At 35.5% G+C, this 14,865-nt stretch overlaps 2 protein-coding genes across 4 annotated transcripts in view; one reads left to right on the forward strand and one right to left on the reverse strand.

Moving 5' to 3' along the window:
• The window catches only part of Adsl (Adenylosuccinate lyase), a 115,569-nt gene extending 101,564 nt beyond the window's left edge, over nucleotides 1-14,005 (reverse strand). The window contains exon 1 of the mRNA XM_074179936.1: nucleotides 13,709-14,005. Within this exon, the coding sequence (XP_074036037.1) occupies nucleotides 13,709-13,861 (153 nt within the window). The 5' untranslated portion in view covers nucleotides 13,862-14,005. The remainder of the gene's footprint in view (nucleotides 1-13,708) is intronic.
• Nucleotides 5,524-9,751, forward strand: LOC111511494 (uncharacterized). 3 transcript variants are annotated; one of them, XM_074179935.1, is made up of 3 exons: nucleotides 5,524-5,674; nucleotides 5,739-6,121; nucleotides 9,354-9,751. In XM_074179935.1, the coding sequence occupies exons 2-3, from the start codon at nucleotides 5,945-5,947 to the stop codon at nucleotides 9,741-9,743; spliced, it is 567 nt and encodes a 188-aa protein (XP_074036036.1). In that variant the 5' UTR covers nucleotides 5,524-5,674; nucleotides 5,739-5,944; the 3' UTR covers nucleotides 9,744-9,751. The 3 variants fall into 3 exon arrangements, with proteins under 3 accessions (XP_074036036.1, XP_023023280.1, XP_074036035.1); XM_023167512.2 differs by having other exon boundaries at nucleotides 5,525-5,685; XM_074179934.1 differs by lacking the exon at nucleotides 5,524-5,674 and having other exon boundaries at nucleotides 5,726-6,121.
• Nucleotides 14,006-14,865: the final 860 nt, after the last annotated feature.

Genomic DNA, 14,865 nt, shown 5'->3' on the forward strand with positions numbered 1-14,865 from the left:
TTGAACAACTGGATGGCAATAAAGATTTATGGACTTCTGGCAGAATCTTCCAGAATTGGCTCACTCCAAGGAGTTTATTCACCCTTCGAAGCTTGATACCAAACAGCTGTTGGACTACAGTAGGGATGAACTACGATGTCTAACAAATCTTCTTACAGGTCACTGTCATTTGAATCATGATATGCAGAGACTCGGACCGTCGGAAGACAGTGTTTGTCGCCCCTGTTTGGAAAATGATGAAACTGCAGAGCATATACTTTGTGCTTACCCCGCTGAGGACCAAATCAGGTTTTCAGAGTTCGGCAGAGCCGTACTCTTACTATACGACCTGAAAGAACACTCACCATACAAACGAATCGGCTTAGTTAGGAAGCTGGGTTCATTTGGTCGGGTGTGAATAGGTGTAAGTCACAATAAACACTTACGGGTTGCGGTGGAGCGTCTAATAGACCCACTCACTTTGGACCTAACCTAACGTAACCTGACTCTTGAGCCACACTATATAAGGATGTATTAAGTATCCATTTCACTTTTTAAATATTTAAAAAATACGTCTCACATTTTCCTGTACAAAACAGTGTCGTTATAATTACACCGGATTCCAAATATATTAACGCAAATTGTAAATATTATATTCATCTGGAATTTTTATCACACCAGTTGTGCGGACTAAAACATAAAAAGGTAGGGTATTTTGTAACGGACATTTGGTAAATTCATATGTTTTACATCGCTGTAGAAAACTAATCAATACTTCATATAGACTGTTACAATGGAAGGTAAGTATGAGGTTTGAAATATTATACCCGAATAAGTTTTTCACAAAGAACTGAAAACCGCCAGTTATTGAGCTCTTAATGAAAGAATTCATTACCAATCAGTCATCATATCAGTGCTATTTCATAAGTTTATAATATCTTCAGGGAGAGTATCAAAAGTTTTACCACTCACATCACATGAGAAAAACATATAACTGTATTTTAATCTTAAATTAGAATTGTCTCCTATATCTGGAAAGAAATTCTGATATATTATGTGTTTCCTGGTATGAATTGAGTTATTATAAATTAAAATTGATCAAATGAAATATCGAATGTATCGAAGACATTCAAAAATAAAATAACAAAGAACCTAGTTTAATCGTGAAACTTGTAACTTTTGTCGTATATCTGTGGAAACTTCGAACCATTAGAACTACAAAATTACAAATATAAAATCAGTCCTCTTTAAAAATCCCATAAATCAGTTGGGTTGACGTAAATGGTTTGTTCTACTCATTCAATCGACCGTGAGGTGAAACGTTGGATCGAGCCGAAAGTCCGGACTATCGATCGCATGTTAGAAGGCAAGCCCTCGTTAATCCTTAGCTCGCATAAGTTTTGTCTTTTGAGGTATATCGTTCATAGGGAGGCGACTACTAGTTAACGGAAAAACAGATTTTTCTCAAACAGATTTAGTCACAATTTCCTCTGATTGATAAAGTTTTATGGCCAAAAATTCTACTGGAACTGGAACTGGAATTTAGAATGCATAGTTCAAGTAATACCAGGAAATCTCAACAGTTGTAGACATTTAGAAAACATTTTATTTTATCAGGTCGACATTATTTTCAGATGGCGAAATCAAAAGTATTCTGATCCTTGAGATGAAATCATTAAATCTTATTCAGGTACTATGCATGATCTACACATCTTCCAAAAGAGTTTATTTTCAGCTATAATATCCCAAGGACATTGATAACTAACGAAATAATTTTATCACAGTTTTCGAAAGCACGTTATTTGGTAACATCCCGACGCCGAAGGCGGAGGGATGTTACCTAAAATAACGTGCTTGAGGAAGTTGTGATAAAATTATGAGTTATTTATCAATGTTCGAGGGATATTCGGTGAGAAAATTTTTTGCAATTCGAACAAAATTATTTATTGAACACACGGTTATTAAAAGAACAATTCGTATAATGATATAACTCCATAAATATTTTCCAAGTGTATTTTTTACTATTGACAGTATTTTTTGGTGTATTTTCTTCAATGATTTTGTCAATTGCCGCATCATTTTGAACACCAAAGCGAGGAAGTGACATTTTCGAAATAAATTGAATTACTGAAATGTCAAACAACTTTATTGTGTTGGTTGCTTAGCAATGTCATGACATAAGTGATAACTACCCGTGAAAACTATCCATGGGTAGTTATCAGTGTAATGATGGTTTCATTGGTTATTTCGACACACATGAATAGAAATAGACAAATTTGATAGGATAATTTTTTTTGGCAAAAAATTTTCAACTTAATTATTTTCTTCCTTCCTTCGAAAATTTCTCGTAATTGTTTTGTATAAAGGCGGAGAAGTGAAAACCAAAAAGTTTTTTTCTCAAAATGTAACCTTTTCTCTTCAAAATGTAACCTTTTCAGTTTGAACAAGATTCATGTGGCCTAAAAATATACCCCTTTGAATTTATTTCATTTGTGAAATCGATTCCTAATTATAATCTGAATCGACTGATAAACTTATCACCCGCCGCTTCGGGTTTCCTCTGACCCGGAGGGTAGCAACCTGTAAGGGTCCCTTGTCAAGGGATATGGACAAACAATTTGAGGAATCACCTGTCCATGGTGTGGTACGGTCGTTAACAGCCTCTGAGGTTGACACTACCTTCCTGACGAGGTAAGACATCATCGTAGCGCAGAAGGAGGACCCCGCCTTGAAAACTGTACGAGAATGGACTGCCAAAGGAGTGAGACCGGAATGACAAGAGATTTCCAAGCACGGCCAGCAGGAAAAGGGTTACTGGCTCCAATGTGACTCCATGAGCTTTCAAGATGACCTCGGAAATAGGAAAGCCCGGATGGATGAACCCACAAATTCCAGATGATCCTTTCTAAGACGTGTATACCGAGTATCTTCGAAGAGCTTCACGATGGTCGCACTGGAGGGCATTTCGGAGTAAATAGAACTCTAGCGAGAGTGCATGTGAGGTACTATTGGGTCAATTGCCGTCGAGACGTGGAAGAATGGTGTAAGCGCTGTGACCTGTGCTCTCCGAGAAAAGGTCCAAAGATAAGGCAAAGAAAGATGAAGCAGTACCTCAGTGGATGCCTTTTCGAGAGAATCGCTGTCGACATTTTGGGACTACCCCCTATGACCAAATCCGGTGACAAGTACCTTATGGTTGTGATGGACTACTTTTCCAAATAGCCCGAATTAATAGCCTTACCATACCAAGAGGCTAAAACGTCGGCAGAAGCCCTGTTGCAGAAAGTAATTGCCAGACCCGGAGTAAACCAAGAACTACACTCGGATCAGAGCCGCAACTTCGAATCGGACTTATGGAAGGAAATAATAACTCTGTTGGGAATAAAGAAGACAAAAACAACTGCTCTTCACCCACAATCCGATGGAATAGTCGAGAGGCATAATCGCACTATCAATAACTACCTCTCGATGTTTTTCTCCGAAAACCGAAGAGACTGGTATAAATTGTTCCTCTTTTTCTGTTGGCATACAGGAACTCTCAACATGACGCAACAGGTTATACACCATTCATTTTGTTAACTGCTAGGGAACTGAAGCTTCCGACAGATGTATTGTATGGCAGTCCTTCGATGAATCTTAATGGACTGGTTTGCCAGGACCAAATTACAGCTTTCCAGCGACAGGATGAAGATAAGATTTGACAAAAAGTCGCTGCCAGTGAGCTTCAAGGAGGGCGATGCAGTATAGCTCTACCAACCCCAACATCGGAAAGGTTGGTGTCCCAAGTTGCAGAGACCAAGGCAAGGGCCTTACTTGGTAACCAAAAGGATAAATAATCTGGTGTACAGAATCCAATGGTCCCAAAAGCAAGCCTAAAGTTGTCCACATAGAGAGGCCGAGTCCCTACATGGTTCGTGATGTCCCCTCTTGGATCGGGGCGAACAACCTCAGGGAAGGGAGTAGTATTGTAAATCATGCCCGAAAGAAAATAACGCCGGCCGTCATTGGTAACCATGAACCAATGGTGACGTAGCTAAAAGCGCGCGAATGTACGATGATAATCGCCACTCGAGAAGCAACGAGAATAATGTTACCGACTTCGAGAAAATTTTGGCGAAATTTCTAGGGCATTCGATTACGATATTTAAAGGCTAGCCACAAGGATATCGACACAGTCAAGTGGACGTTACAGTGCAGTAAGCGAAGTGATTTAGTAAGGCGATAGACATTCAAAAAATAGTTGAAATTTTAGTTAAAGTGTTTGTTGTATTTAAAGTGACATAAACCCAGGTTTGTGTTTAATAAACCCTACAAAATACAAATTGAACAGAACACAGACATATACACAGACATATATACAGACGGCTCAAAAACCAAGGAAGGCTCAGAATGTGGAGTGTACTCCAGATCACTAAGCCTAAGGATCAAGTGGGGAATGGGAAGAAATGACAGCGTGGTCCAAACAGAATTGGCTGGTATCTCAATCGCCATAAAAGAAATAACCAGGAAAGGAATTTCTGGCAAAAACATAACAAACTGCACCGACAGCAGACAAGTCCTATTAGCCTTGAACAGACAATGTATAACCTCAGGGCTAGTACTAGAGTGTCACCAAGATTTAGCCAAAACCTCGGTAGATAATAACATTATCCTGAGGTGGGTTAAAGGGCACGACAGGAGTAAAGGTAATCGCATTGCCGACTCTTTAACCAAGGAAGCGGCTGGACTAAGAATTTTAGGACACAGTGGCACCTACGGCCTGATGTTACACCCATGCTCAATCCTTAGAGAGATGGGATGGAATCGAAGCATGCAATCTTGTCAGGATCACCTGGGGCAACCCTGGGAAGCTGGCGCCGAAGAAATATCTGGCTACGACCAGGAAAAATCTACGCTTAACAGTAGTATTTCTGACTGGCCACTGTCAACTATGGAAACACCTCCATAATATGGGGCTAGTAGACACACCTCTATGCAGGATGTGTGAACAGGGATATGGGACTGTTACGCATATCCTATGCGAGTGCCCGGAGTTATCGTCAATAAGAGAGTGTGTGTTCGGCAAGCCTTGGCCTACACCTGCCAATATGAAGGAGGTGTCTCCCAGTGACCTGTCCACCTTCCTGGAAAGGACAGGATGGACGATGACCTAGGAGGACAACTCCTCGGGAGGATGTACAATGGGTCACATGTGGCCTAAGTGCTGTGGGCTCACACTCACCCTCCCTACTCTACAGTTACAGAGAGAGAAGTTAAGTTTGATTATTCAGTGTAGTCCATTGTTGGTTAACCCACGGGGAAAAAGGTAACAATATTTTTAACGAATTTGCGGACTACTATTGTCTGAAAAAAATCAAGTTGAAATGTATGGAAAAAAAGGAAAAAAATTAATGAAAAATTGCTAATACGAGAAAAATACCAAGATCAAAATATTCGGACCAGCTAGTTGAAAAAGGAATAACGTCAGTACTTATTATTATTTTTTAATATTCCAAACATTCCATTCACTCTTTTTTCCTTTTTCTTCCATAGACTTCAGACCTGTTGACACTTTCCATATACGATGCCTAGCATTCATCAAGGCATGTTTTTAAATACCAAGATCTAAATATCGATAAATCCACCGATGCATCTATTGGTCCATTCGAAACGTTGGCACGTATTGTTTGGAGCAATCTGTCAGAACATATTTCCAGTAAGTACAAGGTAATTTATTTTCATACGATATCTGCCAACAATACATCAGAATCTATTTATAGCATACCTAAAAAAGCAAGTAAAGAATTTCATCACAAAAGCGGTGAACACCGGGATTGAATCGGTAGCGGCTATAATATAAAGAATCAAATGCTCTATTTACGTTACCCAACCTAAATAATAAACATGAAAAGCCTCGATTTAGACTCCGCATTTTCAAAGTGAAGTCAAATAAAACTAAAAGTTCGAAAGACTCGGACAAGTGGAAATGGATGAAAACAGTGCATCGGAAAATAGGTCACACGCCGTGGCTCTAATGAGATTTTTTAGTGTTGATGTAGATCCTGACATGAATATTACGAATGCGAGTGATCCCAGAGAAATTCAGGTGCCCGAAATGAACGATTTTTGGTCAAGGGAATTCATTTTGAAAGTTATTCAAGTGGTGAGTTGGCTTTGTTCTTGATCAAGTTTAATATTACCTGCGTTTAACAATATTGCGTGCATCGCGTATGCAGTACGGTCAAGTCGATAAGTTGTTTAGTTCAAGTAAACGATATAGTGCAACCTACCTTCCAACAGCTCCCCTTCAATAATATAGTTAGGGAGCTAACTAATTCCGTTATTCAATTATAATCTTATTATAGAAGAATCACAATAACTTTAATATGTATCTATATATAGAAGAGTAGTTTCTTTGGGGATTCGGTCTGATTAGAATAAATATGTTTATTAGCTTTATCGAGGGCTGTGCTATATGAGGATATTTAATTTGGAAATTTCAATTTCAAAGGTACGAGGATCACAAAAAGGCATACATAAACCCAATAGTATATAGATCAAATCTCGCAACACACGCCATACAAAACAAACATAATTTCCCCCCACCAGAGAACATAAAACTCATAAAACAAGTCAATAAGGGAAGCCGCATGGACATAAATTTAACAGTCACAAATCACTTATCGAGCAACAAGTACAAATCAAAACACAACAAGACCTAACATCAAATACACACTCGTAGAAACAATAAACCTAGAGAAGATCCAACACAAAGAATAGTACCTGATGTAATCCAAATACCGGCAAATTTACCTAAAGTACTTGGAGTACCTGCGTTCGGACCGTATGAAAGGACAAACAACAGGATGACACGTTCAGTTTGAGTGGAGCCTTGATGATGACAGTACGACTAGCTGTCGAAAGCGCTCGCAGATAATTAAATAGAAGTTATAAGGCTCATCTTATATATATATATATATATATATATATATATATATATATATATATATATATATATATATATATATATACATATATATATATATATATATATATATATATATATATATATATATATATATATATATATATATATATATATATACAGTGTCACACATAAAGTTCGCATTAAATGGTTTTTTTTGTTCATCTCTTCAAGCAACTTTTGATATCTCCATTTAAATTTAGAAATGATGCCAAATGACATGCATATGACCGATCAAGTGATTTTTCTTCCCTGTCCAATTTGACATTTTTTCCAAAAAATATTCAGAAAAGCAGTTAATGCTCGAAATTTCGAAAATCGGTAAAGAGAAAAGATGATTGTTTTTTCATTTTTTACCCATATACCAATTTTTAGCTCTCTAGTACAAATTCAGTTTTTTTACAGTTTTTCGAAAATTCGACATTTGCCTATTTCTCAAATTTAGCCAAACCTCAACAAAATTAGTGCTTTATGCCTAACTTATCTTTTCAACGCATTTTTATTACCAATTGCAATTCTAAATACAACTTATTTCGCAAAAATTTAAAACACCAGAAAAAATTATGCCAAAAATAATGCAAAGTTGATACAGTTTTTAAAAACAGATAAATAGTTTACTTTATTTCTACTTTTTGCTAAATAGCATGATACATAAGCATAATTAAAAAACAATATCAATGAAAAGTCAAACAGTTAAACTTTGATTTACTAATTACGAGAAATTACATTGTAAATTACAATGCAAAAGTTGATTTTAAACAGATAACAAATATTTTCAGTAATAATAATTGCACCATTATCGAATTTCACCACTCAAATCGCAATCAGTTCCTGAACTGAACATTGATGACACGACGGCGATAACCATCCCCGCATTTCTCGATTTCTATTCGTTACCGTAACATGATTTCAAATTTAATTTTATGACTATCCATCCAATCATAGAACTCGGTTAGTAAACATTATTCAATACGAACCGCCAATTCTACAGTCCACGTGGACTAGTTCGCAGCCGGTTCATTTCTATGTATTGGTTTTTTTGGCCTTTGAAAGTGCCGCCAACTTCAAGTGTACACAATATCGTTTACTTCGACTATACCAACGAAACGACGCACACTGTTAAGTCCAATGGACAAAAACCTGAATTTTCATTTTCTTTTATTTAATTTTGAATCCGCTAATTACACTGAGAAACTATTCAAGGAATTAGAACCGAACAAAACCAATAAATATTATTTTCAATTTGATCAACTAACGCATTAGCAGTATTGTAAACAAGGCAAAGTCTTTGAAACCTGTTTCATACCAACAATTGTTTAAGATAGAACAGTGTTTTTATTAAGTGATCCTAATAAAATTATCTCAAATCTATTCCTTTTCTATGATTATGGGTAAGTGCTCTCTCATTATTTTTCCTATATTGTTCTTCATTAATTTTTGACATTTTTTTCAATTTTGAAACCAGCAAAAAACTTCCGTATAATGTACTGGGGGCAATTTAATTTGCCGAAATTTGCAAATTCCAACGATTTTTATTTTCAGATCCATCACACAATACAATTTTTTTTATTCAAATTTGGAAAAATGTAGATAAATCTGAGAAAACTGAATCAATCTTTGAGCAAACATTGGGTCAATTTGATCTGCACGATGTTTCTAGAGAAATATTTAGCAGAATTAGAAAGGCTAATATATCAAAAAAGTGGGAGCGGGTTCACCGCACAGAAAAAAAATTCTTAACTTAATACAAATGTTCATTTCAAAATAACTAGTGGTTAATATTTTTTGTCCATTATCCCCAGTACTTGGTTACACTGTGCGACGTCGCAACTGTTCCGAACAATTGCTCTCATTTATGGATTTCACTGAAAGTAATCCCATATTACAATTTTGAGTCAAATTTATGAAATTTGTCAGCACTTTGACATATTTTATAATAAACAAATTGATGGATGTAGTCGTTACTACATTGAAAATGAGAAACGAATATAATACTGTTATTATTATCGTATTCGTTTGAAAATGTTCTTATAGGACAAAACTGCAGTGAAGTTAGTTACAAATACAAGTGGTCAAGAAAGATATAAAGCTGCATTTCTCGTTTTTACAATAAACACGTAACATCTTGAAAAAATGGCAATGAAATACAATCAAATATGAAATATTGGTTTCAGACAGTACATGTTGAAAACGAAGTCTTTATTTTATCCAGAATTGAATTATACAGGGTGTCAATTTGAAAACTTCCCACCCTTAATATCTTCCTTCCAGTAAACGATATAAGGAATCGAAAAAACAGGTCAATTTTATTGTCAAGTGGGACACTTGCAAAGTGGGGGCTGTTTAACCTACTAGAAATAAAGGTCTATCTATCTACAAGAAAAGAACTGATATCGCTTGTTTGTTTTAGATAATTGCCTTCACCTGCATAGGAGTATACTCTGAAGGTCTCCTGCTCCTCGAGAACACCGTCAGGTCCTTGATATATCCGAACATCGTATTTGGGAGTCTCGGCATCATCAGCAGTGTCATCATTCTCAGCCACATGCTAGGCTGTACTATGAAAGACGTTCACATCAGAATATTCAACATCCTTGGAATAGGGTTATTTTTTTCGTCTGCCACCTTACTGTTGTATGAAGGTATCAGTCGTTCGTCCATCAGTGTGGAAAAACGAGTTGTTAGAGAAAGAACTTTCATTTTGATAACTTGCCTTCTGAGTTATATCAATTCTATGATGTATGCTCTGGATGTATATTTCAGTATAAAGAAAGCAGTTGGATATGAAATAAAGTTATGAAAGTGAAATTTTTCTTCAGTCCATAACGGTGCCACAATAAAGGTGTACTAAATATCTGACCGGCATTATTATAAGCAACAAGTTCCTTTTCAACGATTTTTATTCCACAGTTACCAGAAATTATGTCATTCGATCAGAAAAGATACTTGAAACTCCATGAAAAATTCGAAATTCCGTGAAAAAAACTCTAAACTCAAATGAATTTGAGTTCTAAGGCATCTAAACTCACTGAAAAAATCATTGTGAAAAAAGACCCGATGTCATACTCAAAGAATATTGCAGTACATTCTACTTTCTTTTTTACACCTACGGATATCTATAAAATGAAAGAAATGTTTGGTGAAATCAAAAATAAAAATTTGGTGGGGTGGGATGCTATTTCCTTAAAAATTCTGACTCTTTCCAACAGGGCTTTGAGTGCGTTGGCGGAGGCAAATAGTGGCAATTGATTGCCACAATCATTCCTCTATATAAAGGAGGCGATCTTGACAACGCAGCTAATTTTAGGCCAATTGCTTTGGTCGTGTCTGAAGTTATAGAAAAAATTGAAAAAAGAGTAATATCCTTCCTTGAGAAAAACAATATGATAAATTTATTCCAATTTGGCTTTCAGTCTTCAAAAGGTACCCAAGACGCCATATTTTCACTCAATGAAAGATAATCTGCGGCGGCCATGTTTTGTGACCTAACCAAGGCCTTCGATTGTGTAGACCACATACTACTTCTTCTTGGCAAGCTAGAAGTTTACGGATTTAGAGGATCTGCATTACTTTGGTTTGAGATGTACCTTTCTCATCGGCGGCAGAATGTTCTATTAGATGGAATTTCAGCAGAGGAACGTTTCATTGGCAGTGGGTCCTACAAGGTTCCGTTTTGGGACCGGTGTTGTTTCTCATTTATGTCAATGACCGAGTCCATGTTGACATAAGTGGTAAATTCACATGCAATACCACCTCAAATTTACTTGATCCAAGAATCGTAGACACAAGGAGGGTGAAAGAGTGGTGTGATTCTAATCTTTTATCATTCAACATCGACGAAACAAATGTGATCACGTTTATATGTACACTTGGAAAGTACACTTGGAAAATGTAAAAATTGAAAATTTGGAGAAAAACAAATTTTTAGAGCTCTTCATTGATGAAAATCTAAAATTTGATTTCCATGTCGACTACTTATGTAGTCTAGCAGTAGGATGTCATGCAGTGAGAGTTGTTGCAAGGACAGTGTACTAGTGTACCAGATCAGTGTACTTTGCACAAATTGAGTCATATTTACGTTATGGAATTTGCTTCTGGGGAAATTGTGCACAATTTCGTTCAATATGGTATTCTATCTACAAAAAAGATCCATCAGATATTTATGCAAGGATAGCTACAGGGATTCATGCCGCCTATTATTTGTGAAGTAAAAATTCCTACCTTAGTAGGTCTTTTTATTTTGGAAATAGTGTGTCTTATCCACAAAAAATATAAAAATCAGTTTTTTAAGACCTCAACTTATAGTACACATCAGTCTTACTTCATTTCCCTTCCAACACCTACTCTAGCTCTAACACAAAATTCTATTATTTTCAATAGCAAAAAGTTATTTAATCACCTTCCCATTATTTTAAGCTGAATACATAACGAAAAGAAATTCAGAAAGAATGTAAAAGAATTCCTTGTTAGGAGGCCCTATTATAGTGTAGATGAATTCTACCAAGGCTTTATCGAGTAATTGGCAAGTAGCTTTGTGTATTGAAATCAACACGAACTGGCTATCAATGTTCATTACGTAGCATTATATGTATATTTACATTTACTCAATATTCATATATATTCTCGTTTGTCTTTTTGACAAACACCAATAAGGGAGCCAGGTAAAGGGCCAGGCTCCAACCTGTTTAAACCAAGACGGCTGTTATAATTCATATATATTCATGTACTTATATTTGTATCTGGCTAGTTGGGCTTAATATTGTTCTGTCCATATACTCTGCTCTTGTCTGTAAGCATTATTTTATAGTTTGTATTTGTTATTTTAATGTCCCATATACATGTTTTACATTACTAGTCTTTGCCAATAATATGTTTAGATCTTGGGTAATAAATCATATAAAAAAAGTTATGAACAAATAAGTAAAAATTAAATACAACAATCGCCAATCGTGATGGCGAGCGATCGCGCAGGTATAGACTCTCCCAACTAAATTACTATTGGATTACGATAAGCCCCTTGCCGGCCAGTGTCGTACCTATAATTAGTTTTAATTAGGTAGCAAATGGAACATGATTTATTTGTAATTTTTTTCATATTTCATTTAGTATTATAGGTAGTAGTACAGTTCATTAAAATGTTATATAATGATACACTTATCCAAATATAAACTTTAGTTAGGCGAAGACATTTTTTCAGAAACAACACAAATTATTAACGCAATGCCACACGCCAACAATATTGAAGGACAAGTAATGATACGCCTCTGTATAGAGCATTTGTTTATCTTGGAAGAGCGCTAGTGGGGGTAAGATTGAAAATGAATTTGTGTGGATGTTATAAAAAATTTGAATTTTTGTAATTATCTAGTAGTAATTTTCCGCGTTTTTGTCTACAGGCGATGAACTCTCAAGAGCTACCGAATGAATTATCCAAGAGTCGTCAAAAAAATTTCCTTCCATTTTATGAAAAATTTTATGATTTAGTTAATTAAATAAAATAATCTGCATACTAATTCATCCAAATCGTTATTCTAGTCTGTTATATTTTATTGGCCTATGTTATATATGAATAATATGAATTTGAGGTTATGATTCAGTAGGAAGAAAAAATCCCTCACTTATCAAAGTCTGGTCTGAGTGTTCTGAGTGTTTAGGTATCAGTTTGGAAGTGGTGTAAGCTGTAAGTTCCACTTGTCGGGACAGGTGATTGGTGAATTATTAGTCAGACGGACACAGCGTTTACAAATTATAAAATGTATAAATAACACCATCAAATCGAAAATCGGAAAATAACAGTGTAACCTCGTGGCGAGGAGAATCAGAATCCGAATTAGTTCCCGGCCGAAATTTCGGAACAGAATGAATGCATCCGATAAGAAATGTGTTCGAAGTAACTCTCGAAGATTAATCACTGGTAATGGTCGGGATCATAAATATAGTCCAGAGTGGGTCAACCACTTGGGCTTGAATTCCTTGTCTTAATCCATAAAAGTGTTGACAATGAGTACCTACTCGAAACATCCCAAGTGGTGTCGTTCTAAATATTCATCTGTTTTTTGGCAATAATCTTTCGTTTTGAGAGAAGAGAGCATTTCAATAATATGCGATGGAAAAATACGAAAATGATAAGTTAAAATTAAAATAAAAAAAATTACATAAAAACCCAAGCAGATGGATATTTTGGACAACTCTCGATGATACAGTTATGAAATGTTAATTTCCTAACAAAAATTCATAATACAAAATAAAAATCAATGAAGAAATAAAATGTTTCCGAACTAAGTAGCGTAGGGAAAACCCTACACACTCATAGCTGCACTCGACTTATATACATACATTCAATAATCAATTATATAATTGTGCCCTTCAAATTATCTTGCATCACTGAATACCTATTTTCCTAAACAAAATAATAAGTTTCTCTTCAGGCAACTAATAATTGTGTATTTCCGTTAATTAAATTTAAAGTTTCGGTACCGAGCATATGTTCTTCTACCGGTAAATCATATTTTAAACAAATTCGGATGTTTTATCAAGAAAACTCATGTAATCATTGTAATCCAGCTCTTTTAACTTAGCGACTTGTTCGATTATATTGACATGAATTGTTTCCACTATTACCATGACACTGAAGTGTGAACTAATATGAATAATATCAGACACAGTACGGTCCTGCATGAAATAAATTGTGAAATTGTTGTTGTTTGTCAAAATTCAGGGGATACTTTCCCAAACTGATAAATGAAACAAACAATGAGCACTTACCTTTTCTGCTTTCGCGAGATTTACCCATAATTTTCTCCACGTAGAAAATTTTTTTTCATCACTAAAATTGTATCTCATATCTCTGCTCGCATATCGTGAGGAGAGAGGTGATCGGTAGTTTGCGTGAGGGCTTGCGAAATCAATACCTTCCATCTTGAATGAAGATTACTAAATATGTTAAAATAACTGAAGAGTTACTGCACAGATACAAACACCTAACCTCAAACAAAACTCTTTCCTTCTCCTACTACACAACAGCTGATAGCGCGAAAATACGTTCTTGTGCGTTTATCAGAATGAGTTGATTTCTGGGGGTATCTTAGATTACACATGCGCTGTGCTCACTTACAGGATAGGATTCAAATATTTGGTCCCTCAATGTTTCAAAAGAATTTCATAACTTCTTTCTTTTCTTTTCTTACCGAGAACCTAGTTCACTAGTCATTTATGTCCATCATACATTCAGTGGAGTAGTTTTAAATTGTATGCATTTTTTTCGTGATGAAGGTGATGTTTTTCACCTCGGTTGAGTTGTATTATTTCTTTAGGTTAGAATATGAAACGTAAAATAACAACCTTCTATAGTCATGTGATAGAGAATTTCAAAAATAGCAAGCGTTCTATTGTTAGAAGGTAGACTTAGATAGTTGAAATTTTAGGCTCATTTAATACATACCTCATGTAATTTGTGTTGTAGCAGCTTGGACTATTACGTGAATAGGAAAAATGTTTTGTATTTACTTCCTATCATCTCCAACAAATATATGAATCTTCAATTATGTGCCCACGAAACTTGTTATGTAGGTACTATTTTCGCTGTTTTAGTGTTTATTGAAAGTGTAAGCGTACTTTCAAAATTAGGCTCTCTGGAAGGTGAGATATATTTAGGGTGAAAAGGCAAAAAAAATGATGACTTCAACATAGAAAAAAATGCAAAATTATTTTCATACACACTCCAAGGACTTTTTGCACATGTACCATTTTCTTCTAGAATTCTTATATAGTCTCCGAAAATTACGATCAAGGTGTCATTCAATTCGTACAGTCATGTAGAAAGTTTAAGTAAAACTTCGAAAAGGCGCTGAAAAAAATTACAAACGTTATAAACAAATTCGTAAAAAAAATTGGGGATTTTTTTTTCATATCTCAAAAAATAT

Source organism: Leptinotarsa decemlineata, unplaced genomic scaffold (assembly GCF_025532065.1).
Source record: "Leptinotarsa decemlineata unplaced genomic scaffold, Ldec_3_MD MMD2_tig00026282_RagTag_RagTag, whole genome shotgun sequence".
In the NCBI taxonomy this organism is placed as follows: domain Eukaryota; kingdom Metazoa; phylum Arthropoda; class Insecta; order Coleoptera; family Chrysomelidae; genus Leptinotarsa; species Leptinotarsa decemlineata.